The sequence below is a fragment of the Neoarius graeffei genome, chromosome 13 (assembly GCF_027579695.1).
Source record: "Neoarius graeffei isolate fNeoGra1 chromosome 13, fNeoGra1.pri, whole genome shotgun sequence".
In the NCBI taxonomy this organism is placed as follows: Eukaryota; Metazoa; Chordata; class Actinopteri; order Siluriformes; family Ariidae; genus Neoarius; species Neoarius graeffei.
Window position 1 is genome coordinate 27767818 of NC_083581.1, and position 27248 is coordinate 27795065.

The 27248-nt window shown below is 42.8% G+C and overlaps 1 protein-coding gene across 1 annotated transcript in view; it reads right to left on the minus strand.

The window, feature by feature from the left end:
• senp1 (SUMO specific peptidase 1) overlaps nucleotides 1-27248 on the minus strand; it is a 44954-nt gene that overhangs the window by 12561 nt on the left and 5145 nt on the right. Inside the window, exons 2-12 of the mRNA XM_060937446.1 lie at nucleotides 21949-22010; nucleotides 21669-21856; nucleotides 16801-16885; nucleotides 16547-16730; nucleotides 11141-11288; nucleotides 10914-11032; nucleotides 10539-10831; nucleotides 4887-4950; nucleotides 1599-1637; nucleotides 1408-1492; nucleotides 1169-1312 (exon numbers count right to left, since the gene is read on the minus strand). Coding sequence (XP_060793429.1) covers nucleotides 1169-1312; nucleotides 1408-1492; nucleotides 1599-1637; nucleotides 4887-4950; nucleotides 10539-10831; nucleotides 10914-11032; nucleotides 11141-11288; nucleotides 16547-16730; nucleotides 16801-16885; nucleotides 21669-21856; nucleotides 21949-22010 — 1411 coding nt within the window. The remainder of the gene's footprint in view (nucleotides 1-1168; nucleotides 1313-1407; nucleotides 1493-1598; nucleotides 1638-4886; nucleotides 4951-10538; nucleotides 10832-10913; nucleotides 11033-11140; nucleotides 11289-16546; nucleotides 16731-16800; nucleotides 16886-21668; nucleotides 21857-21948; nucleotides 22011-27248) is intronic.

A 27248-nucleotide genomic window follows, 5' to 3' on the forward strand; every position in this document is an offset into this window, starting at 1 on the left:
GTTGTCCCCCCCCCCCCAACGTGCGAAGCCTTTGAAAAATTGAGGCTATAATGGGACATTCTGAGGCTATCTGAGAGGGAAATTGTAACAAATTGTCAACGTTACTTTTCTTTTTCAATCTTCTTCTGCCTCGGACAGTCTTTGGCTTTCTTCCGTTTCGTGCCGCGGGATGACATCTTTAAATGCCCAAGTGTCAACAAAAACAACTCGCGAACTACTTCTGTCAAAAGCTCCCGCGCCGGTGGGTGAAAGGTCATTCAGTCTCGAGAAATCTCGCTCTACAAGTCAGCTGACCTTGTACGTAACCCATGTCAAATCTCGCGAGAGCAGCCGCGACAACTAAACATGGTGCCTCAGTCTGGAAAACGCCAATTCGGATTGTTTTTGCACCGTCTGGCGGTGTATCTACTATGATTGGAATATTTTTGGAGTAATTATAACGTATTTGATGATCGGACACATTGTGACGTGGTGTTGCTGGGATGTTTTCACGGAGAAAAGATCGTTTTGAGAAAGATTGCATGTTGTGCAGTAGCATGCAAGTGCATGGCCCAAGTGTGACTTGGGGTTCAATCGGCATTTCAGTAAGGGGGCGCACGCACTCCGAGAGTAAGAGGGCGCAGCGCCCCTGTTCCCCGGTTTAGACGAAAGCCTGATAACCTTTAAATGAGCGTGGGTGATATTTCTTGTAAAGTTAGATACAACCTTCCCAACCCCTCTATACCAAACCCCAGGAAAACTGGACTTAGCCCCTGGTCTTTTCAGTAGCGAGAAACACCCCTGGGCTAACGCATGATGGAAAAACACCATGTCATTCTGTGTTCGGTTCGTAAATCGACAGGAAGTTTGAATTCCTTCACTGCTGGTTGTTTCAAGATTCTCCTCAACTCTGTTCGATTGTAAATCAAGCTGTGTGTTGAAGTAAAGGCTAAAGGGAGTCCTCATACCTCTTTTGAATAATTCCACGCTAAAGTAACCTCAAACTAAAGTTATTTTGGACTTGATGGTGCGCAAAATCAAGCTATATTAGAGGCTGGAGTAAAGCCCAAATTAAGAAGAATACTTCCTATATTTATTGACTATTTTTCGAGTCGAGAACATTTTTCAGAACCCAAGGGGAACCCTGAAACTGGAGCGGTTTTGATGTACAAAGGCGGTCTGTTTTTACCTCGGTTAACTCGGGGAATTCCTGCTCCTCTGCTTCAAGCTCTGGTTCTTCAACCACAGGCGTCACAGGAACCTCCTTTTCTAGAGGGACTCGCACCCGCAGCTCCACGCTTCTTGAATCTGCTCTGCCCTCGCCGGAAAGACGCTAATTCGTTACACACACAGCATTAGGAAAAAAAAAAAAAAAAAAAGGTGCAAACACAGTAAGAGAAGTGCGTATGGGAGAGGCTCCTAGCTCACCTGATGCAGAAGCTGAGATGCCAGAGCTTCTTGCTCCTCTATTAGCCTTCGTCTCTCCCGAGCACGAGCATCATAAAGGCTTGTCCTGCGCGCGCACACAGGTGTGACACAGGTGTGATAAGAACTATCAGTTAACACAGTTCAAGAAAGAAATATAAATGTGTGACAAAAAAAAAAAAACAACTCCTCACAGTTCTTTGATCCACAACTCGGCTTGGAAACACGGCACGCTGCAAAAATAGAGGAAGGAAAATATTAACTTCCTAAAGTTAATAAAACAACACATTTCCCCAGACACTGGTGTTGACCAGCCCTGGACTGTATAGTTTCACTGTTTTGGGGAAACCTCATCTGGCTACTCCGTGCACCAAAGAGGAAGACGGTACATGTGACAACTTGTGTGTATTTGATCCACCCTTTCTCCAAGAAATAGAGTTAGCAGAGAATTAAACTCGTCGACAAAAAGAAACCATGTTGAATAAATCTTCAATTCCCAGTCACAGCATAACCTAAACGCCGCTGATTAATAAACACGATTTACCAAGAGGTTCATGCGGGCTGAGTGAGGAATCCGACCTGCTAATTGAGGCAGGATAAAGGATTTGCGCTATTTGCCTCCATGTTCATATTTACACCAAATGAGCATCACATGGCTGGCGGGACTTCAAATAACCTCTTGGTGCATGTCTGGATCCATTATCCTTTCTCAGGAATTTAGTTTTTACAAGCTTAAAAGTATCAAACAGTATAGATTCGTACTGGATTTATACAAACTGAAGTGAACTCCATAAAATTAAAAGCTAGACTGCCTGTCGGATTTTAAGTGTAGGTCACGTACAGAATTTTCCCCGACACCCAGTTACTTTTGTTTAATGGACCGAAAGCGACTGCATTCGAATCGAAGGCTTCCAAATTTTGTTTAATTAATTAAGGCCACATGGCCCGAAATTCTCGGCTATTTTTTCCTGCTTCACCATGACCCAATACAAGATACTACATCATGCATGACGTGGTGGGCTTTCCCCATTCACGCAAGGCATTGTGGGATACAAATTTGAAACAGGAGACAACAATGGAGGATGCAAATGAAACGTGAAAGACCGACTACAGTAACGGAAAGCGAGAAAAGACGTTGTGTTTATATACGAAGGAAAGGAAACGCAGGACCAAACTAATAAATATCTGCGCTCAGCGAGCACCTCGGTGTGATCAGCTGTTCGTTTAGCGACAGAATGATGGAACCGTCAGTGCACGTTCAAAGTAAACCTGCGCATGCGCACGCACACACGGACTTCCTCTGTCTGAACAAAGCGAGTGATTTCATGCACATTATTTGCTTACAGAAATAAAACAAATCACAACGACCAAATTTCAGAGATTTTATAAAATCGAAATCCTGTCTAGCTTTAAAAAGAGCAGTGCAAAAATCAGTAATAAAAGATGGCATTTAAACTGACAAGTCAGAAATTTCAACTAGACCACCCTGTGGAATCAGATTTACGACTCAGAAGAGCCTCAGCAACCTCGACCTCAAAATCCAAGATGGCCGTTCTGTGCATCAACACTGTAGTAATGTATTGTTCATTAGCGCCCCGTTTTATTTGTGTGTAATTAAATCAGTCGTACACACAATACTGTCTAACTTCTATCTGTGAACATGTTGCTATGGTGCTTTTATATTACGTGCAAAATACCGTTTAATGCATTGTTACCAAATGGTATTGCTAAGAATGGGCAACAGTGGCTCATTCTCATATCATCTCTAGCTGCTTTATCCTTCTACAGGGTCGCAGGCGAGCTGGAGCCTATCCCAGCTGACTACGGGCGAAAGGCGGGGTACACCCTGGACAAGTCGCCAGGTCATCACAGGGCTGACACATAGACACAGACAACCATTCACACTCCCATTCACACCTACGGTCAATTTAGAGTCACCAGTTACCCTAACCTGCATGTCTTTGGACTGTGGGGGAAACCGGAGCACCCGGAGGAAACCCACGCGGACACGGGGAGAACATGCAAACTCCGCACAGAAAGGCCCTCGCCGGCCACGGGGCTCGAACCCGGACCTTCTTGCTGTGAGGCGACAGCGCTAACCACTACACCACGCAGCAGTGGCTAACCTAGCTAAAAACAGTATTGTCATTCGGGTGCGATGCCATTCGCAGCTCAAACTTCTGAGATAAACGGAAGGCAGCATTTACACTACGTTCAGACTGCAACCTGAAACGACCCATATCTGATTTGTTGTGAAATCCGATTTTTTTGTTAGGCCGTTCACATTACCAATTATATGAGACTTGTATGCGATCTCCAATATGAACGGAAAATGACCCAAAAGTGTCCCGCATGCGCAAATTGACACGTAATAAGCACATCTACGTAATACGTAAACAAAAAAGCGCACTCTTCAAGTTTCCACCAAAGAGGCAGGATTAGCCAACGCAGAATAGTGACGTTTGTCTCTTGTTGATGACGTGTAGGTCACATGAATGCGACCTGTCCGGTCAGACTGCAGTCGCATGTGAAAATAACGGATATGCATCGGAATTAGGACCACATATCCAAGCGGCCTGGGTCGAATGTGAAAAAAATCAGATCTCTGTCGTTCAGATTGTCAATAAGAAATCGGATACAGGTCGCATATGGGCCAAAAAAAAAAAAAAAAAATCGGATATGGGTCGTTTCAGGGTGCAGTCTGAACGTAGTGTTATTCACACCTCTTCCTAGTAAATACTTGTATTTAGCAGGGCTGGGTTCAAAAGATTGATCCACGATCCGATATCGATTCACATTTCAAAAAATACGAGATCGATTAAAAAAAAAAAAAAAAAAAGTGTGGATCGATCTCTTCCAGGTAGCTATAGGCACTATTTTCTCGACCGTGCAAGGACCGCTATAAAAAGCGGGTGCTGGCAAACGAAACCGAAACTTAAGAACGCGAGATGGCTGAAGCTGCACAGCTAAAATCACCGCCTGGCCTGAAAGCTGATGTATGGCATTACTTTGGATTCAAACGTTACGAGGACAGAGACGAAGTCGACAGAACAAAAGCAGTGTGCAAACTGTGCCACACAGAGGTAAAATATAGTGGCAATACAACCAATCTCTGCAACCACTTATCCAGGCACCACGCCGACACAGTTTCAGCTAAACCTGCAGCGAATCAAACTGCACTGGAGAAGCCATTTGGGGTTAAATTACATGCACAAACACATATAGGGCTGTTCCTGTCAATAGGGACAGTTTTTACTTTAAAGTGACAATCCAGCAATATCCAAGTAGATCGAATCGGATCGGATTGTGACCTTATGAATCGGAATCGAATCGATCCAGGAAATCTGGATCGATTCCCAGCCCTAATATTTAGCATATCCAAAATACTCACACTGACTTTAAAAAAAAAAAAAAAAAAAAAAAAAAAAGTGTGCTTTGTGCATCTTGAGACTTAAATATCAAGAAATCAGATGAACCTTTACCTGGAGCTCTCTGGTGTCTTGCCATGTTGCTCCTTTACAAAAATGACAGAATCCCCATCATGAGCTGTGAATGGAAAACCACAGAAGACAGAATCAAACGGCAATTCTTATAACACCGACTTGCTAATAACACACACATCAAGCTACACAGAGCAAACATGGGCCAAGATTAATTTATTTTCATTAAGCCTTAGCAAATTATCATGGCTTACTAGACACTACTGTATTTAAAGCTCTGTGAAAGTGGATATCTGCCTTCGTAAGGCTGAGATGTATCGATAAATTATCGTAATACAACCATTTAGAGAGTGTCAAATGAAGCTCATGAGTATCGCGATTTAGCAGAAATCTCAACTTTCCCCCAGAAACGAACAGGTAGCCCAATGAAGAGTCTGTAGCATGTCGCACTGAACTAGCTTCATAAATATAAGGCTTATTATATTACATTACGACAATATCAGCAGGGGGAAAAAAAAAAAGTTCCGAAACAAGCCCAAAACCCCCAGGAACAAAGGCTCATGAGTGAGCACCTTGTGTTCGGAGTGATGTGCGGTTATGACAGATGTCTGATGAGCAGAACTGACAACAAGTGCGCACAAGAGCGTGAGCACACCCCGATGTCTGTATACTTGCAAACAATCTGCATGTGCCATCATGTTCTTTTGTCTCGGAACACTCGGTGCGTTTACATGCACATCCAAATCGAGCTACTGTCGGTAATCGAGCTAAGGGTCCCAGAGAAATCCAATCCTACATGCACACAAGGAAATCGAGCTATTGTGTGAGGTACGTTGTGCACCCGAGCCACAGGTGGCGCTACACGCCCCATCGTGTTGGTACACTTCCGGTTGTCGTCATGAAGAGCTATTCAAGAGTATAAACAAAAGTTATCAGTTCCGTGTTCTCCATTGCACGTTTTTCTCCCGTCCATGAATTTTAATATATTCAACTCCTTAAGCTGAATGAGCATGAACTCTGACTCCTCATTGCTCCAGAAGTGCACGTTTCTGCTCGCCATTTTCTCTTCTTCGTTTGTTCCTCCTGACCTCTTCTGCTGCTCGCTACTACTGTTGTCATGCCGACCGAGGCTGTCGTGTTTCCCGCTTGTGGTCTCGTCACTTCCGGAAGGGGCAGTGCTGAAGTAAGTAGCTCGACTACGTAGCTCGATAGGGTTTACATGCACTAAGTAGCTCGGCTACAATCGCATAATCTAGGTCGCGTAGCTCGATTACGAGAAATCAAGTTCGGTTCAATTTCAGCCTAGCTAAGGTGTTTCCATGCCATTTAGAACTTCGATTTTTTCTATGTGCATGTAAACGCACTGATTGTTTCAAAACAAAATATACATATACCGTGTCCGAAATCACTCCCTACTCACTATATAGTGGACGATATAGTGAGTTTGCCGTTTTGTAGTGCTGTCCGAATGCATCGTGAGAATTATTACACCGTATATAGTGCACTCAAAGCGTCCCACAATGCATCATGAAAAGTAGTGTACAACCGATGGTCACCAACCAAGCAATATATCCCATCATGCATTGCAGCTGCGCTGAAAGAAATCAAAAGCCTCAAGTTCGATTTAAAGGAGAACCGACGTCATTTTTAAACTTGCTTTATTTCTTAATTAACGTGTTATTCAATTACGTTTTCGGTTTTAGTAACCTTACAGTATATCGTGACTCGTATTGGCAACTAATTGCAATTAAATATTATACCGATCGACCTATTCGGTTTTTAGCCGTGTTGAATTTAGTTCATTTGGTCCACAGCAGGCGTCGCTTATCCGCGTGATCTTCACGAGACTTCGAAACGTCAAGTGTCAGCGCCGCCATTTTGAAAACTGTTTTCCAAACGAAGTATTGCACAAAAACGAGTTTAAATGACGCCTACCTTTTTCGAACTTTCCTGATTGCTATCAAAACAAACAAAACTTCCGGCTTGATCACGTCAGCATTCGAAAGAGGACGGCGCGCGTCTTTTGACAACGTTGGCAGATGTTTCCGTGTCTAAAATCGCTCCCTACTCACTATATAGGGCACTATATACAGTAGTAGGGTTGCCATTTTGTAGTGCTGTCCGAAACCTCAGCGAGGATTATTTACACCCTATATAGCGCACTCAAAGTATCACACAATGCACATCGTGAAAAGTAGTGTGCAGCCGATGGTCAGTAACCAAAGCAATATATCCCATCATGCATTGCGGTCACGCTGAAAAATCAAATCAAAAGCCTCAAATTTGATTGAATAAAAGGCAGCGGCAAAGGAGAAAGTATTCAGCCTTGATTTAAAAGAACTGAAAAATGCAGGTAATTTGTATTTATTAATGTGGGAAATTATACGCTCAGTATAACATGGATTTATTATTTTGAAAACCCACCAGCTGACTGATCTGGCATGTTTTAATTGTGCGACAGTAATGACGGCGCGATGGAGTAGCGTCCAAAAGCGTTTTTTTTCTTTCATTTTTACCAATGAGCTCACTATATAGTCCTCTATGTAGTAATTCCCTATATAGTGAGTAGTGAACAAGTGAGTGGTTTCGGACACGGGGATAGTGATAAATATTGTTATCGTGAAACTATCAGAAAACATTGCAATCATTTTTTAGGTCATATCGCCCAGCCCAATGCCTCAATGCGTTGCTCCTATACACCAAGACAAATCCCTCATACGTGTAACATGCTGAGTAAAATTAACAGATTCTGAAATCACTCCCCAGCTTTTCTTTTACAATTATCAGCTCCATCAGAGAGCTGTCTACTACAGCTAAATAACATTAGTCATGTTACATACATACGTTATTTACCAGCTGGGAGGTCCGTATCGTGAAATACAGTGACTGAGGTCTTGAAAATACTGAGCGAGGTCAGTATTCAAGGCCGAGGTCACGGTATTTCACCATACGGACCGACCTTAAGCTGGTAAATAATAGTTATTTTTTTCTTTACCAAATTCTAACAGAAAACGAGAGCGCCCGAAAGAGAAAGCCGAGCCGCCATTTTGAATCCTCATCCACGGCTGTAATGCAAATTGCTTCCTCCTCGGTATACAAGTGCACTTCCATGGCAGGAAAAAAAACTACATTTTGCCGCGTATGTAGTCCCCTATTTATACAAATAGGAGTCATTCAGGATTCAGCCATGTTTTTGCTCGACCAAAGTTATACAGTATTATGACCTTTATATTGCATAAATAAAGCCATTTGTTGAAACTTTGAAGAAGAGATTGTACTGGTTTAAAGTTTTTACCTAACGTAATATTATGTATTAGGATAACATGGTCCAAAATGGGCCTCATTAACTAATGAGATCAAACTGTTAGCAAGTTAGAGGTTTTTAGCTTTCTCCTGAAAAGTTCTCTTTTATTTCTTCTTCCTCAGGGCAGTAAAACTCGCTTTCGCTGTGAACACTGTCGTTATCGCTATCCATGATGTAAAATCAGGGTTAGATCTTAACACTAGCCCGCTAGCCCGTGGCTAGTGCAGATAGCCACGGGCTAGTGCAAAATCTCTGCTACTAGCCCGTGTTGGCTAGTGCAATAACTTGACATGGGTGTGGCCATCCTGAATCACGCAAAATCTGATACAAAATCTTTTAGCTCATTCTATTTATTGTACATGGTGTAATGCATTGTTGCTGAACATTACTGTCACAGTTCATTGACACAGGTTGTAACTGTGTACCATGATGAGTGCCTAATTTGCCAGACCTACCACAAGGTGGCACCACCATTCAGCACATTTAATATTCTGTAAGAGTAGGTGGCAGGGCAGTGGGGGCTGATGTCAGCCATGTTTGAAAAGTTTTGAGATGTGAGTAAGAGGAGATTTGCACTGAATTTGCAAGACAGCATAGTTTTTAACTGGCCTATCCATATTGCCAGTGATTCTGAGTGAATGAAGCATAACCTTGTGAGTATGAAAATTCAAGATGACTCCAAATCAGTCAGTTTTTAGAATTGAAATACATGTCACATTGTGCTTGTATGGCAAGGCATTAATGCCATAACATACAATTTAAAGCAATGTATTGTTATCAGTAGTTTATCATTTTGTATTTTGAAGAATGCATTCATAATGTTTGCTCACTTGTAATTTCATTAATTTGCAGGAATGGAACAGAATTTTTAAAAATTGTGGCTGTTAAATTTTAGTCATTTTATTTTATTACCTATAAATCGTCAGTACATTATGAGCATAGAGGTAAATATCAAAGTTGATATGCCTGAAATAGAGACATGTTAAGGCCAGCTTTCTTTACCAGATTTTTTGTTGTTAATTTACTGCAGTTTTGGTTCCAGGTCCACCACTAGCCAATGCGCATAGAGCAAATAAAGATTACTACATTACACATGCGAGATTACTACATGTACTAGTCTACTTAACTGTAAGCAATGACTACCTCTTTTATACTTCAAAGTGACAATTATGGTTTGAAACACAAAGTCACATATGAGAACCATAATGGATTGAATAAAGTACTGGTTTTGTTACACTGAATTGGGAGCTTCTGTTGTTTCAACTGGTTCATTGTTTAGTATTTAAAATTCTTTCAATTGTCACAGGAATTGGGCTTAAAATAGCAGGCTAGTGCAATTTGCAAGCCACTAGCCCGGCTGGCTAGTGCAGAAAAACCTTAAGATCTAACCCTGAAAATTAATGCTATTCTCGCCAGAGGTCCATAACCAGGGTCCGTATCGTAGGATACGGACCTGCTCGCCAGCCAATCAATCAGAGTGCAGGATTTGGACCGCGAAAAAAATAAATGTGTGTTATTTACCAGCTGGGAGGTCCATATCATGAAATACTGAGCGAGGTCAGTATTCAACGCCGAGGTCACGGTATTTCACCATACGGACCGACCTTAAGCTGGTAAATAATTTTTTTTTTTTTCTTTACCAAATTCTAACAGAAAATGAGAGCGCACGAAAGGGAAAACAGAGCCGAGCCGCCATTTTGAATCCTCATTCATGGCTGTAATGCAAATGGCTTCCTCCTCGGTATATAAGTGCACTTCCATGGCAGGGAAAAAAAAAAACCTACATTTTGCTGCCTATGTCGTCCCCTATTTATACAAAATTGAATCATTCAGGATTCAGCCATGTTTTTGCTCAGCGTTAGCAAGTTAGAGGTTTTTAGCTTTCTCCTGAAATGCTCTCTTTTATTTCTTCTTCCTCAGGGTAGTAAAACTCGCTTTCGCTGTGAACACTGTTATCGCTATCCATGCTGTAAAATTAATGCTATTATACTGAGAAATGCTGGCAAAAATTTATAAGATTTTTGATAATCTTATATATATATATAAAAAAAAAAATTTATATAAATAAATGTTGACAAAAAAAAAATTCTACTGTTTGTGAACAAGCAAGTCACCAGAGGTCCGTAACCGGGATCCGCATCGTAGAATATGGACCCACTCGCCAGCCAATCAGAGCGCAGAATTTGATAGAACCCGGGCCGCAAAAAAAAAATAAAGTTTGGTTATGTTGTGCGTGTTATGTTGGCAACCGTCTCACAAAGAGAATGCATGAGGTAGTGATTAAATTTTAGTAATCAATGATAATACTACATCATAGTATATTGCATAAATATCACTGGCTCTTTTTTTATCTACAGAAAACTTTTTATTTTTATAAAAGCTAGACATACCAGAGTGCACACCAGAAGACTGTGTGTCCTGAGATGATGTATCCTGAAGAGCCGCCGGTGAGGGAACGGACCGATCGGCCAGCGCGGTCTTTCTCGAGATGTATTTGCCATTGGAGTCAGGATCCCAGGACTGTGTTTCAGGCCCGTTGGAGAGCGCACAAGGGCTGTACGTTGCGCTCGAGGTCTGGGGACTAGGACACAGGCTGGATAAACCGAGAGACGACTCTCCTGCTCCTGAGCCTGCCGGCGACGCACACTGCAGCAGTCTGCGACTCGAACTCAGGAAACTGGAACTGTACGACAGAATTCCAGTAAATATACCTCGCACTGCATCATTACGTAGCAACAAGAAAGGGCGAATACCCAGACACTCACAAATCCCGATGTGATCGGATCCCTGGGTTAGAAGTGCCGTCGTGGAAGAACGATGACTGGCCTCCAGACACCATGGCGAGTAACTGCCTGTAGACCTCCTTCTCCTCCTCACGTACTGACTGAAAATCAGCCAGAGAGAAACTTTTCAGATGAGAACATAAACAGTATACGGTCTTGCGTACAAGCAGCACTTAGTGTTAGCATGACTAGATCAGAAAGAGTCGGACCTCTTGTGCTGTGCAGTGAGTTCTGCCTCTCCAGTGACGGCCGGAGGAGCTGGGGGAAGGATTCTGCACAACTCGAATGGGAAAGGTTTTCTCATACATGCTGGTGTAAGATGTGTTCCCTGTGCTTGGTCCAGGCGTCAAAAACCGACTGAGGAAAAAGAAAGATGCATGTTGTTACATTTATATGATCTATTCTCGATATAGCTCAAAAAAAAAAAAAAAAAATCCATAATCTACTTAACCATTTCTTAAAATAACGATCACTCGTTAAATCCAAGTCTGACCGAATACACACCGCATTAACGGCTGCTCAGAAAACCGGTTTAAACAGCATAGTATTTCTGACTTTAGAAAACATCGTACTACTAGAACCATGGATGCAAACGGCGCGCCTTTTGGCGGATGCCGCCTTTTTCACGGCTGTCTGGGGGACTTGTGTGAATCGCGCAGATCCGATGAGGTTTTTTTTTTTTTGCCGTTGGAGTGTCTGATTATAATTTCATCAAAGTAAATTCTGTATTAAAATTACTAAATAAGCAAATGCCGTTACAGTCCATGAAACATAGGAAGTATAAGTATGAGAAGAAAACAGTAAATCAGAAAACTGCGCACGTAAAGCCAATTACGTAACTTGCGTTGGACTGATGGAAATCCTTGCGCGTGCAGTGAAGTGCAGCCAGCAGCAGATAACGGCGCGCAGCCAATTGGCTTTATGTGCGCAGCTTTCTGATTTACTGTTTTCTTCTCATACTTATACTTCCTACGTTTCATGGACTGTAACGGCATTTGCTTATTTAGTAATTTTAATACAGAATTTACTTTGATGAAATTATAATCAGACACTCCAACGCCCCCCCCCCCCCCCCCAAAAAAAAAACTCATCGGATCTGCGTGATTCACACAAGTCCCCCAGACAGCCGTGAAAAAGGCGGCATCTGCCAAAAGGCACGCCGTTTGCATCCATGTAGAACGTTCTTTCCAGAGCTAGAATTATTAAAGGAAAAGGCAACTTTTGTACAAAATCACCACAAATAGATAGATAAATATATAAAGTAATCGATCATGGAATTTATAGAGAAAGAACAGACCGCATAACAGTATCTTTTAATAATATGGGCTTGCGCTGAGCTCAGCGAAGATGCGTTCCGCCATATTGATCTACTGCGTGACGTCATGCGGCCCACCACTGAAAAGAACTCTTCAGTGCTTCACGGTAATAAGGTAAAAAACCAGTACAATCGCTTCTTCAAAGTTTCACCAAATGGTTTTATTTATGCAACTTAAAGCTCATAATACTGTACAACTTTGGTTGAGTAAAAACACGGAGCAAAAACATGGCTGAATCCTGAATGACTCCTATTTGGATTTGTCCTACCAAGCCTACTGCACATGCGTGAAGCGGCTCGGCTCGGTTTTCCCTTTCGGGCGCTCTCGTTTTCTGTTAGAATTTGGTAAAGAAAAAAATAAATAAATATTATTTACCAGCTTACCGGGTCCATGAACATAAATCTGACAGCTGACAAGGTCGGGATATAAACGAATCGAATACAAGCCACCCGCCGGGACTCCTAATCACAGTGATCTGTCTGTGAACACTGTTTTCATGGGCCCAGTGACGTCACAGATCAGAGGGAGGCGCATTAACGAAAGATTCTCATTGGTTTATAGTTGCCCACAATCTCAAAATGGCTGACTCCTCCAACTTCGGCTCCTCTGTGTCAATTCATTTCAAAGTTAAAAATATTTTTTCATGTTCGATATATAATGGAAATAATTAACGGAATTGATTACGTATACATGTTTTTCTCCTATTACACACCTGGTTTTGTACAAAAGTTGCCTTTTCCTTTAAAGCACAGCACGATACACCGTCGGCTTGGCTACAATAACTGCACTCGTATTGCACAATGCTCGTGATTTCCTTTCCTTTGCGTTGAAAAGACAAAACACCTCACCATGCGTCACCATGTTTAATGTAGCTATGATTTACCTTGAGGTTTTAGTTTGATTTATTTTTTACTCCGGTCCTGCTGCACAGCATCTCCTTTTTCTATATAGTCTTTCAGCTTGAGTACAGGGAGAGCGCCGTATCCACAGGGGATGCGTTCCAAGAGCTAATGCAGTTCGCCAAAACTATATACAAAGCTTGGTTTTTGGGTGCATACATACCTATGATGTTCAATTTATAAATTACATGCAATATTAATAATAAAAATGCAAATTAACAATATACTGTAATAAAAGTTGCATGGATGTGGTCGCTCTCTCTCTCTCTCTCTCTCTCTGATGGGATTCTGACGTTTCCACTTAAAGGGGAACTGAAGTCATTTTTAAACTTGCTTTATTTCTTAATTAACGTGTCCAATTACGTTTTTGGTTTTATTAACCTTATAGTGTGACTCGTATTGGCATATTATATATTACATTACACTTATCGGCCTTTTCGGTTTTTAGCCATGTCGAACGTCGTTTGTTTGGTCCACTGCACGGATAAGCGACGCCTGCCATCTTCACTAGACTTGTACGAGACTTCAAACGTGAATTGTCGGCGCCGACATTTTGAAAACTGTTCCCACAGCGGCCAGGTCGCCAGATCATTCCAATTTAGATTAATTTCGAGATTTGTCAGCTTCATCAGCGATGGAGATTATTCCATATGACTTCGAACCAACATGGAGTAGAGAAGAGTTGGAAAGACGACAGGGTAAGGACGAGTCCGCCGCGCTGGTATTTACATCATTACTGTCGCACAATTAAAACGTGACAGATCAGGCATGTGTTTTTGTGATAAATACATATTGTACTGAGCGCATTTCCTACATAATCCTCGCTAAGGTTTCGGACAGCGCTACAAAATAGCGTCCACACTATATAGTGAGCAGGGAGCGATTTCGGACGCAGGGAAAACTTCCGGCTTGATTTACGTCAGCGTTCGAAAGAGCACGCGTGTCTTTTGACAACATTGGCAGATGCTGGTCACTTGGGTTTCCGCTGTATGTTTTACTTCCGTCCTATGATGTATCGCACAGGTCTCGGCGAATCTCGTTTACGGCCGTTGCTTTGACATATGGACTGATCTGTTACAGAGCATATTTCAAACACACATAACTTGCTATAGCAGTGACAAAATAGCGATCAAAAATGCATTCCGATATTTAATAAAATGAGAAATAGAATTTTGATTAAAAAAAATAAAAATGTGCCTTCAGTTCTCCTTTAACATTTCTAGCCTGGGGTAAACCACAGGTAACTGAAACTGTGGTTAGGCCACACCAATTTAATTAGTTGGTTCTCGGATTTTTTTCAGGAAAAACATGAAGCGAGCGGGCGAAATTTAAAAAAAATGCTCTGATGGTAAAATTAGCGGTGGAAATAGACCAAACAATACAGGCAAACCACTAAACAGATACACTACCGTTCAAAAGTTTGGGGTCACTTTGAAATGTCCTTATTTTTGAAAGAAAAGCACTGTTCTTTTCAATGAAGATCACTTTAAACTAATCAGAAATCCACTCTATACATTGCTAATGTGGTAAATGACTATTCTAGCTGCAAATGTCTGGTTTTTGGTGCAATATCTCCATAGGTGTATAGAGGCCCATTTCCAGCAACTCTCACTCCAGTGTTCTAATGGTACAATGTGTTTGCTCATTGCCTCAAGGCCTCTGCATGCTCTTGCGACAAGGCTTTCGCAGATAGCTTTTCGCAGACAGTTGTAATTTATCGTTGAGCGGGGAGTAATAGGCATGCACAATGTTATTCACTGCCACAACGCAAGGGGGCGTGAAGTCGCTAGGAGTAGTTGGTGGGTGTGGTTAGTGGAGTGTTTATCCTCCGGTTACTTATAATGACTAGAACAGGAGTCGTATAGATGTACCGTATTTATCCTAATAAACGCGCCCGGGCGCGATGCAAAACATGAAGGGGGAGCGTCAATTTTGACCCTTAAATGACAAAAATCGAACATGACAAAATCATCGGAATTTAAAATATTTATTTTGAAACACATGAAAATACAGTTATATGTCCAAAAAGTCAATTAAACAATGTCCAGCTCGCTTATAAGAATAACATTGGTAAGTAAACTATTTGTAGTGACGTCACAATTCACATCATCGTCGATGTTTATGAGCTCACAAAACAAAATGTCGTCCTCAAAACGATCCTTCACCGCTAGTTTTAAGTTAAAGGTTGTAGAACTGGCAGAGCAGAAAGGCAAACACTTGGCTGCAAAAACATTTAATGTTCACCGTAAACGTGTACAAGAGTGGTGCAAACAAAAGGTACGTCTCCACCCGTATTGATATCCGCAGCAGAGTGAATGTCCGTATTTTATACTGTCCATGTTTACTAACGCGATTTCCGGTAAAAAAAAAAAAAATCAGCGGTGAAATTGAACGTCTCTGTTGTGGTTTGTTGGATTTAAAGTTTGTTAAATGAAGAAAATGGTTGGTAAATACTATTCTAGCTCTGAAAATCGTGGAGGCGCGTCAAATAGGGAGGGCGCTTCTATAAGGATAAATACGGTACGTACTTCCTCGATCAACCGCTCTTCGTGCTGCTCCATCTTCGCTCGTGTTTTTAAAAATGCCGGTCGTGAAAACAAAACAAACCGGGAAAGTAGGGAAGCGGAAGTGCGTGTACAGCGGATGTAGAGTGGACCAATCAGAGCCCTCTTGTCTGCGAGGCTTCTGCGGTGGTCACAATTTTTGGGAGGTGCGCGCAGAGCGTCTGCGAAGGGGGGGGGGGGGGGGGGGGGGCTACGCAGACACCGTCTGCGAGGACTGGGTTGTCAGCATAAATTGGCCTTCAGAAGGCTAATGGATGATTAGAAAACCCTTGTACAATCATGTTAGCACAGCTGAAAACAGTTGAGCTCTTTAGAGAAGCTATAAAACTGACCTTCCTTTGAGCAGATTGAGTTTCTGGAGCATCACATTTGTGGGGTTGATTAAATGCTCAAAATGGCCAGAAAAATGTCTCGACTATATTTTCTATTCATTTTACAACTTATGGCGGTAAATAAAAGTGTGACTTTTCATGGAAAACACAAAATTGTCTGGGTGACCCCAAACTTTTGAACGGTAGTGTAGGCTAAATAAACGATTGAATTACAGTCAATTGAACATCTACAATGCACAGGAAAAAAAGATTTGACCAGGAGTAGGCTACTTCACAAGCCTTTAACGAAAGCGAAAGGGGCGATCTGATTGGTTATCGACGTCACGTGATCTCACGTCACGTGACCTTTTCTGTTGGCGGGAGTTTGATTTCGATTTTTTTCTTCATGCGGCGATTCCGAGAACCAACTAATCGAATTGGCGTGGCCTTATGGTGGTACCATTGTATTATAAAACAGACTGTACAGTAAACAGGAGGTCTTTAGCAACACAACACAAAACAAACCTTGGCGATCTCTGTGCTCTGACGTGAAGAGGACGGCCGAGTCGAGGAGATGGACAAGGCTTCGACGTGCAGGTAGTAACCGGGTGGCCATTGGATTTGTGCGTCTCATGGGGTGGAAAGCTTGCATGACCATGTCGTTTGCTGACCTTTGATATAGTCACTGACTGCTCAGTTCTTAGAGAGTCTGGGGGGGGGAGGAGTCTATTAAACATTGTAAACACACACACAGGAAAGCTGGAGAAGACATTTGTCACCTGATTTAACGATGGTCTTCCATTCGATAGCTGTTGCAGGAGCCAAGAATGTGTCCTTGTGCACTTCATATGGTCTTTCAACCAACTGAGAAGAAAAACATACCATATTTATAATAAATTTTCATCTGAATTATATCTTTAAAACGTCATGAGCAACTTGTTCTGAGAATATGCAGTAAATTTAGACTCAACCCCAACTACATTAAAACAGAATCCTTCTATAAATTTAGTTTACTTATTTAGGCAGTGCCTAAAAGTGGAGCTCCTGACGGGTGTATGAGCAAAATATTTGCAAGGGCACAAACTCAACCTGAACAGAATTATCAGAAGCCACTAGGACTAATTACCATGCACCTGTTCCTGATTAGACAGTCCTCCCAGGATTCCGCGGGCCTTTTTTGTGATTGTTGCGGGCTAAAATGTCTGATGTTGCGGGGGGGCTTCCAAAAAATTGCGATGAAAGTTGGTGTTTTTTAGGTTTTTGTTGCGATTACATTGCGGGAGGAAGTGAAAGTTGCGAGAAATTGTTGCGATTTTCTCTTTTTGTGATTAAAATTGAGTGATATGTTAAATATTAAGTTATTACTGAAAAACTATTGATTAAAAAAAAAAAAACACACTGAGAAATGGTCCTATAAACAACTTTACCAATATAAAAGATTACCAGGACTACAAAAATGCAGAAAAATAGGCTTTACTTATCCAAATGCTCCTGTTGGTTCAAAAGTTAAAGTGCAGAGAACCTCACAGCACAACATGAAGTTACCTTAAAATATAATATAAATGCCTCAGCTTTCATGTAAGAAAAAAAACTATTAATACTAGTACTGTGTAACGTTGGAAGGCAGGGCTCGAGTCCAAGGGCCTGCGAGTGAATGTGGACAAGACAAAGGTGATGTTTCTTGGCCCCAATCTAAACCCCCTAAAAGACTCGGGAAAGTTCCTGTGTGGCGTTTGACGGAGTGGCGTGGGTAGCAACTCTATCTTCTGCACAGGCTGTTCTCATTGGATCCATAAAAGGTGTAGCGACATCAAAGGAAGGCTTACTGCTGACCCATGCTTCAGATGTAGAAGGTGTCTAGGAACAGCCCGCCCAATTGACAACAGGCCATGCGAACATGTCACTGTTGACGGTCAGACGCTTGGAGTCGTTGACTCCTTTTGCTATCTGGGTGACACCATCACATCGGGTGGTGGCTGTGAGGCTGCTACTATTACAAGAACTAGATGTGCATGGGGCAAGTTCAGAGAACTCCTCCCAGTCCTGACATGCAGGTGTTTGTCTCTATCAACACGTGGGAAAGTGTACGAAAGCTGCGCAAGGAGTGCTATGCTTTATGCTAGCGAGTGTTGGCCCCTGAAAAGTTGTGAGCTCGGAAGATTAGAAAGAAACGAGAGGGCCATGCTGTGTTGGATTTTGCATACCAAGCCTAACGATAGATCGAGCACATCTATCTTGAGAAGGAGGCTCGGTCTGACAGACCTGGAGTCTACCCTCAGGCGTCGGCGACTTCGCTGGTTTGGCCACGTGCAGCGTAGCAACTCCATCATCAATCGCGCATGCCACCTCGAAGTCGCCGGGCGTAAACATCCTGGCAGGAATGCGTGAAAAATGATCTGAAGGCTGCTGGTCTGTCTGCCAGCGACACCCAAGACAGAGCTCGATGGCATGCTGCTGTTTTCCATGCGACATCCGACCCACTCTGATGTGGATACACGGACGCTAATTTCCAGATAGTGAGTGAGTGACTGTGTGCAGGAAGTCTCTCCTGAAGACTAAATTAAACAATAATTATAAACTAAAAATAAATGGCTCAGGCTTCATAGAAGAAAAACAATTTGAACAGAATCTCACAGTATGATGCTGAAGCTGCCTAAACAATGGAAAATAAAATACCATTTTGGCAAAAATGCTGGCATCCATTAATTTCTTGTATTACCGTAAAATACCAAATAATAGCCGAGTTCCAATTAACCGCCGAGTTCCCTTTAACGGCCGGGTGTACGCGTGTGTTGTGACAAATAAAGGCCGGTTCCGAATACTCGCCGGGGTCTAAAAAAAAAAAAAAAAAAAAAAAAAAAAAAGCGTCCGAACGTTCTATCTAGAATCTTGAGGCCCAGCACTTTTCTGGTTTTCTGGTGTTTAAACGATTTTGCATTGCATAGTTTTCTACCGAAACAATATGAATGAATGAATGAAATTATTTCTATAATACTGTTTACAACATTTTGTTACGCAGGGGTGATAGCGTTCCGGCGCGCCGTGGCTGGGGAAAAAAAAAATAAAAAAATCTAGTTCGCCCATTGTCCTGTGTCATTCTGAGATGCGCAGATAGACAGTAAAGGGAATTCGGAATTCCCTTTACTGTCTATCTGCGCATCTCAGAATGACACATAACTTACACGTAACTTACGTGATAATAAACATGCCATTTCAATGTTATAATCTTGGTCTACCGTAATATTTCTTGAGGAATGCAACTCCGTAACTTTTGACAGATGTCTTAGCCAATTACGTTTGACATGGGTGTGTGGGATATCACTTACGTCATCGAATGAGGAATACCCCTTTGGGTATACCCAACGAAAGCCAGCGTGTGTGGTGACATTGAGGACTGCGGGTTTCCAAGGTTGGACTGCTGCTTCTGTTAAACGACCTAAATTGCCGAATGCATGCGTCAAAGCACACACTGAGTTTTATTAAAGACCTTATACCATTTCACTTGCCCTTACCCATTCGGATCTGGAAGACGCTTTACAAAAAAGGTGAGAGCGTTCTAACATGCATTTCAGTCTGCTCGCGGCCAATCTAATCCAAGGGGCCTTTTCAACAAGTAATCTGTCGTGCAAGTTGGGCAGAAGCACGCGTCAGGCAGGCAACATGTAGGCCTACAAGTCAGTAACCTATTCAACTAACTTTCATCCGAACTTTAAGTTTTCTACGGGGTCGAGCCACCGTACCAACTCACTCGGGGAATAGGCTCATATCGGCCAAATACAGACGTCTTGGAGAGAAACGTGAGAATGCAAGATGAAAGTATGTAGCCACTGCAGGTCACTTATTTTTCAGCATAAGAAAAAACCCTTTGGTTTGACACTTCGCACCCTAATTATGTTGCTTCAACGTCGCGCCCTCCATGCAATTTCAGATTGACAGACATCGCGAAGCGCAAAGGGTGGAGGCTGCATGGGTGAGGGTGATAGCAAGTGACCATAACTTTGCAGAGTAATTAAATCACAGTGCTGCGCACAGACAATGGTGTGGTTTCTTGATTATTTTGTAAAGCATGCACTTAACTAGTCATTAACAGGAAAAGGTGTGTGATTTATCCTTTATCCACCCCGACTGTGCCATGCGAAGATGCATTCTGCGCGTCTTCAAAATTCCCCGAAGTCGGCACCGTGCTATCTGTAATCTAACTCTAAACAAACTAAGTTATACTGGTTAAAAGTAGGCCTATCTGAGAATGATTTTTTCCCCGTTTTGAGGTAGATTTTGGGGAAGGTGTTTGTGAAGAAGGAATTAATCGCCTGTTCCAAATAGCCGCCTAGTCTCTAATACGCGCCGGGTCTCTTACGTGATTGAGACAAATAATAGCCCGGGCTATTTGGTATTTTACGGTAAGTAAAAAAAATAATGTAAAGTGCACACAGTGCTTCACTGTAAACATAACACTTTCAGTAACAGAATTTAAGCCTATATAAACACTGACTCGCACATGCTGCTTCTCCTGAACGTATACACGGAAGTAAGCAGTGTTGCCAGATACTGCTGACGTTTTCCAGCCCAAAAAATGTTCAAAGCCTGCCAAAATGCACTTGAAACCGCCCAATCTGGCAACACTGGAAGTAAGGTGGAAGGTAGTTTGTCGACGTCACCTCAAGACGACGCCAACGATTGGTCAAATATGCGGGAAAGTTGCAGTGATTGGATATAATTGCAACACCGCCCTGAATTCGCGGGGATTGGTTGAATTTGCGTTGAAGTTGCAAATCGCAACATCGCGAAATCCTGGAGGGTCTGATTAGTGCTTAATCACAGCACGTACATAAAAGGACTCTCAGTAACACACAGACTTTGAAGTATACGCTCTGTACCCTGCGTCTGACTTTACCGAGCCTTGTATTTTGTGTTGCTTTTCTGGTTTTGGACTGCGAGTACTGCGTTACCTTGGACATCCTATCGGTTTCTTAACTCCGCCCTTGTCTCCATTTTGGATCTGTTTGCTAGTGTTTTTTCAATAAAACTCTTCCTGCGATTACATCTGTCGATCACCCTTACACGACAGAAACTCGACTGTCCAACAAGCTAGTGGACTAATAAAACTGTTTTATATGAAAACTGCCAAATTTTTTCTTTAAAATGTGTTGATAAATAACCCCATGCTATTTTTAAAAAGCAAATATAAAAACCCAGCTCTCTTACGTAACTAAAGATACAAATTTCATCATCCAGTGGTCGAGTGTTTGAGATACATTGCTTTGCACTTATAATCGGGTTCCCTGTGGTGGTACACTTGTTCGTACGGACGTCATACTGTCAATCCATCAAAAATTAGGTCGATGCAGTTCTCTTAAGTATGGGGCTCTGCACAGTGCTCGAAGCACCGCTATAAACATTGGAATGCCACATGACCAAAGCCGAATATAAAGCGCAAACGTACCTGAGACAGAAAACCCCATGACACGTGTACCATATAATTAATACGTGTGTAAGTAGGAGTGCCAAACTTAAATAACTTCTACACTTAATCTTCAGTTTGTCCATCTTCCTTCATTAGCTTACAATTACACACTAAAATGAAACGACAATCTTCACATTCTCAGTACTTCAGGTTTCAATGTGGTGTCTACGAACAGTGCAGCACCTTTCTTTCAGTACACACAGATCCTGATGAATTGGCTGTATCGGGTATCGGGGTTTGAGGTGGGCCAGGGGAAGCAGGTAGCATGTTCCTCAACGTTGGACTAACACTGTTGCGCATCCACAAAGCAACAGTGGAGCCGTGGGTCTTCACCCCTTCAGCAGCGTTCTTCACTGTGTCCATAATATCTCCTAACACACACAACCAATGGGCCCATGCTTCAAAGTTTGGTTCAACATCATGAACTGCATGTCCAGGCTGAACAGCATCAACGGCATCTTACCCATTTTAAACTTTTTGACCGCTCTGTCCTCTTCATGATTAATGGCATCCCCATCTTCTAAACTGGGGGGAAGAAAAAAAAAAAGTTTAAAAGGAGGTTTGTACAGCATACATGTTACAGATTGTGTAATGCTTGGAAAACACAGCCACAGGATGCCTTCAAAGAATTAGGTTACACACTAGTCCACCGGTTCCCAGCCCTGGTCCTGGAGAATGTCCTGAAGCAGGGAAAGAGCATATTCTGGACCAATTTCTTTTTTTTTTTATGTGAAAGTACGTCCCTTTACACACTCATCCAGAAGGGTAATTTTGCACAAGGCCATCTGTCTACAGCAGAAAAAAATAAAATAAAACGCGTCTGGAAAAATCCCAACGGAGTCTGGAGCCAGAATCGTGACGTCACCTGCAGAAGCGCCAGCAGGCTGCGCGAGCTTTGCGCGGTTTCAGTGCACAGCCTGTGTAGACCAAGCGCTCCGGTTTCTCTCTCATTGTCCGGTCTTTTGGAAAACGATGAGTACTAATCCCATCAAGATTGGTGTTGCTACACCCTCCTACGATACATCTGTTAACCATTTTAATAATTACGCGATAACATTGAAGAAACTTGCAGAAAACCACCAGGTCGGACGTAGGATTCAGAGGGAGGTGTCCCGCACGCGGCGTCATGAAAATCAACGTTTGCCGGGAAATCCAAATGCCAAGTTTTTTCAGAGCCGGACCAATTCGCCTCAAATGGCTTGATTTCAGCTGAATTTTTCTGGTATTGCACAAGATTAAAAAAAAAAAAATGTGCAAAATGTGACAGATATTTGACCAAAGTTTAATATAAAATAGGAGAATTACATTGCTCTTGCTCCTGAATTTACCCATGATATGCACTTTAAACTGTGCCAGACGGGGTACACTTGGACCAGGGTTGGAAAAAACAGCGCACTACACACATCCTTGTGTTGTAGTGGTTAGTCAAGCTGACGGGCCTGGACTAAAGAACAAAAGTTCTGTCACAGTGAAGGACCACTGCGAGTCAATCAATATCCTCCAGATGACTGACTCCATACATCATTATAGCAGTTCAGCCAAGACCTTCCCTACACGTACGGCCAGTAACGGACTGTACTGCCTTAAGGCCTCTGCATGCTCTTGCGACAAGGCTTTCGCAGATAGCTTTTCACAGACAGTTGTAATTTATCGTTGAGCGGGGAGTATAGGTGTGCGCGATGTTATTCACCGGCACAACGCAAGGGGGCGCGAAGTTGCTAGGAGTAGTTGGTGGGTGTGGTTAGTGGAGTGTTTATCCTCCGGTTACTTATAATGACTAGAACTTTTTTTTTTTTTATATATAATGACTAGAACTGGAGTCGTATAGATGTACATACTTCCTCAATCAACCGCTCTTCATGCTGCTCCATCTTCGCTCGTGTTTTTAAAAATGCCGGTCGTGAAAACAAAACAAACCGGGAAAGTAGGGAAGCGGAAGTGCGTGTACAGCGGATATCGAGTGGACCAATCAGAGCCCTCGTCTGCGAGGCTTCTGCGGTGGTCACAATTTTTGGGAGGTGCGCGCAGAGCGTCTGCGAAGGTGGGGGGGCTACGCAGACGCTATCTGCGACACCGTCTGCGAGGACTGGGTTGTCAGCATAAATTGGCCTTTACTCCAGCCCTTTACATCAGCGTAAACAGACCCCCACACTCACCAGGTATTATTTGAATGAGGGATTCCGTACATAGTGCTGGTACAACAAACAAAGTAGGTGTGAATAAGGGCAGGTATACACCGTGTGATTTTAGGCTCTCAGACAAAAAAAAAAAAAAGACCAACGTGAAACAAACATGGTGATATATCTTTCATCGGTAGTCTTAGATTGCACTCCGAGTGGTTCAAAAATGGCCCGTCATGGCATCTTGGGAACAAGGAAAATTTTAGCATGACCATGCCATTATGTGACGGCTGTTAAGACCTACTTCGACCAACCAACCAACCAACCGGAAGGCAGCATGAAACGACACTGATCAACAACCCTAGACGGTGAGAATTCGTTCTCGCGTCACAGCCTACGATTGTCCAAGTCATCAACGTACACTTTACATACATCAAACCTGATGCCGTATCCCGGTTTATTCGACCCCTGTGGCTTGGTATAAATAAACTCAAGTCTGTAGGCAGCATAAAGCACATCCGTTCTGTGCTGTTGGAGTTAACTTGGTTTTTACAGCCCACAGCATAACAAAAAGGTGTTTAAAAAGGTACTGACTGCAGAGTAGGGCTGTAACGATATACCCAACTCACGATTCGAATCGCGATTTTTGACCCACGATTCAATACGCCCACGATTTTTTTAAAAATGTTTTTTTAAAGTAGTAAATTTGACTTAACATTTACTTACTTACATTAACTATTTAATAACAAATAATTCAGACCACTGCAGAGAATGAGTAATATGTATGCAAAAATGAACAAATGTATATCCAAAGATTGTTTTATTTCTCAAAATAATACTGTTGAGCCGGAAGCTCTGTTTTTTTCGGTTCTGAAAAAGTCATTTTTCCAAATCGTGTAAATCCGTTAAGATTTTTTTTTGGGGGGGGTGGCTCTCTCACTGCCTCACTCTCAGAGGGCCAATGATTTTCTGTGATCGCGGAAAACAGATGGAAATTACGGAATTTTTATGGTGAAACGTTGCTCGCGTGTCAAAATGTAACTGCCGCAGAAGGCTTCCGCCCAAGCAGACATGCCTTCAGTGTTGCCAGATATTGTTAACGCTTTCCACCCCAAAATATGTTCAAAACCAGCCAAAAAGCACCTAAACCCGCCCAATCTGGCAACACTGCATGCCTTTCCGGTCAAGTGATTGTGATTGGCTTGTGGCACACCTAGCCAGCCAATGAGCTGCTTGTTTACAGATTCGCTCCCCGCGTCGCAACCAGAATGGCGACCGCTTAAAAGAAATGAATGCTCTGCCAGTGGTGAGTGTGGACATTGCGTGACTCGCAGAAGATTGTCGCAGGTCGGCGAAAAAATGACTTACTAATAGATATATAAAAAAAAAGTAATTTAAGCAAGTTTAAAATGTAATTTAAATAAAAGGTAAAGTATTCATAAATTGAAGTTTGGAAGCGCCTCTGTTTTTGGGCTGAGGAGAAGTTTGAAAGGGTGTACCGCGATTCTGCCTTCTTGTATCGCGATACGGATCATGGCTCTGCGTATCGCGATTTTGATACGCATATCGTTACAGCCCTACTGCAGAGTCATCCGAATTAAATTTTTTTTGTGCATGGTATTCTCCTGTGTCCCACAAGAACAATGTTGCATGGATGAGATGTGATCATTTTGATGTGCCGAGGGTCGCTTTTCTCCGTTTTCGGACCATTTTCCTACCTCTTGAGGTAAACAGCACGGAAACAGTCGAACGCGAGGAGCTTTAACTATGGAACTGCGTCACACCAAGATGGCGACACACGAAAGACACTGTGACTCAGTACCAACCTTGGAGAGTTTTGAGTCGCAGGGATGTAATATGTGGTTGACGTTCGCAAATAGATCTTTTCTCTGTTACTGCTTTTGCGTTATCGTTTCCTTCTCTGTAAGATCAAAACATTCGGTGTATAATAACTCCATACTTGCTGCCATGGAGTCAAGCCCATGCATTCTAAGGCTAAGATAGCCAAGTGCTAGCCAGGAAGATTTAGTGATCTGTCCAGAGACGACACGTCCTCTAACCTTGCTCAATCTTGGTTCGCCGTGGGTGATGCCCGTGCTCCTTGCTATGGACTGCAGTGAGCTTGTTGCTCATTTTAACATCGTGGTTGTCCAGCACTCTGTGCTTTAGTGCTTGGCGTGGTGTTCCAAGCGATGTTGCTCGGTGGTGTTGCAGCGGCTGGGGATGTACCGGCACTCTGCGTGGCGGTGCTTCTGTGCTCGCTTTGTGGATCCATGGCGTGGTGTTCCGAGTGATATTGCCGGCGCCGGCTGTGCGACTTGTTTTCATGCACCTTTTGGTGGGACTGTGGCTGCTACACCATTGGAATGACATCCTGGCCTCTAGTTCATGGACTTTGTTCGTTCGTTCCCTATAACTGTAAAGCGACCTTGGGTTTTGAGAAAGGCGTTTTATAAATTGAACTCGTTATTGTTATTATTACTACACTCACTTGTCAGGCTTTTAGCTGATGGGAGAGCAGAGTCCGTCATGCTTTCCCACTTGTTCCACAGGTAACCCAGACTGACGATTTGTATAAGATGTATATGCTGTATACAAATTAATATCAAAAAATAAATAAACGATTGTCCAAATTTCACAAGTAAAACTTGGATTGCAAGAAAACAAGTGTACTCACCGTTTCGTGCACGTATTTGGTCATTTTAAGCGTATTTTAGCCATTTTTGCGTACCCCATACTCTTCTGTTACCTGAAAAGATAGAAGGTTGGAGACTCCTGCGAACCACCACACCAAGTCACTCTGCTTCCACCTGATTTTTTTTTACTAAAATCGAGGATTCTTCCAGATTTAAACCCACCAGGCAAAAGAAGAATGTCTAATGCCGTTTTTCCACTACAAACGCGGCTGAGTTGGGCAGAGCCGTGCCGTGCTGAGTTGGGCTGAGTGGGGCTATTGAAGTTGCATTTCGACTACAACCGTGCTGGCTGGAAGTGGGTGGACACATTGGGTGGAGTTAGCGAAAGTGGGTGGACGTCACGTGATGTCGTTAAGCAGCGCAAACAGTGACATCAGTGATCTTTTAAGCGGTAGTCTCACGACCCGAATAGTAAACAATAAACATGCAGGACATGGAGTCGTTAGTGTTGCTGGTCTTGGTGCTGTGGCTTGTTGTCACCGACAACGCCAACAGATACTGGCAAGAGCGTATAGATGAGGCGAGGTGCATAAGGCTTCAGAAATTCTCGTAATTCGTAATTATTCTCCTTCCGGGTTTACGGTGTTTACAGATCCCAGCGTGCTCGCGGGGCGTGTGTGGGCATGTGAGGACACTCCTCCTCACCAATCAGTGCACAGGGGAGTGTCTGCTCACGCCCCCAGCCTCACTCGGCTCGCTTTGGCTCACTTCAGCCCCACTCCAAAACCGTACGAGTTTTAGGGGCTAAGCAGGGCTGAAGCGAGCCGAGTCGTGCTGTTTTTTGGTAGTCGAAACACGAGCCGTGTCGGGCTGAAGTGAGCTGAAAAAGGGTAGTGGAAAAGGGCCATAAGGATATCCAGAAGGTATTTCAATACAAAATCTCTTTTAACTAATAGTATAAATTTCACCGTTTAATTACAAAAAGCAACAAGCCAAACTTCTTGCAA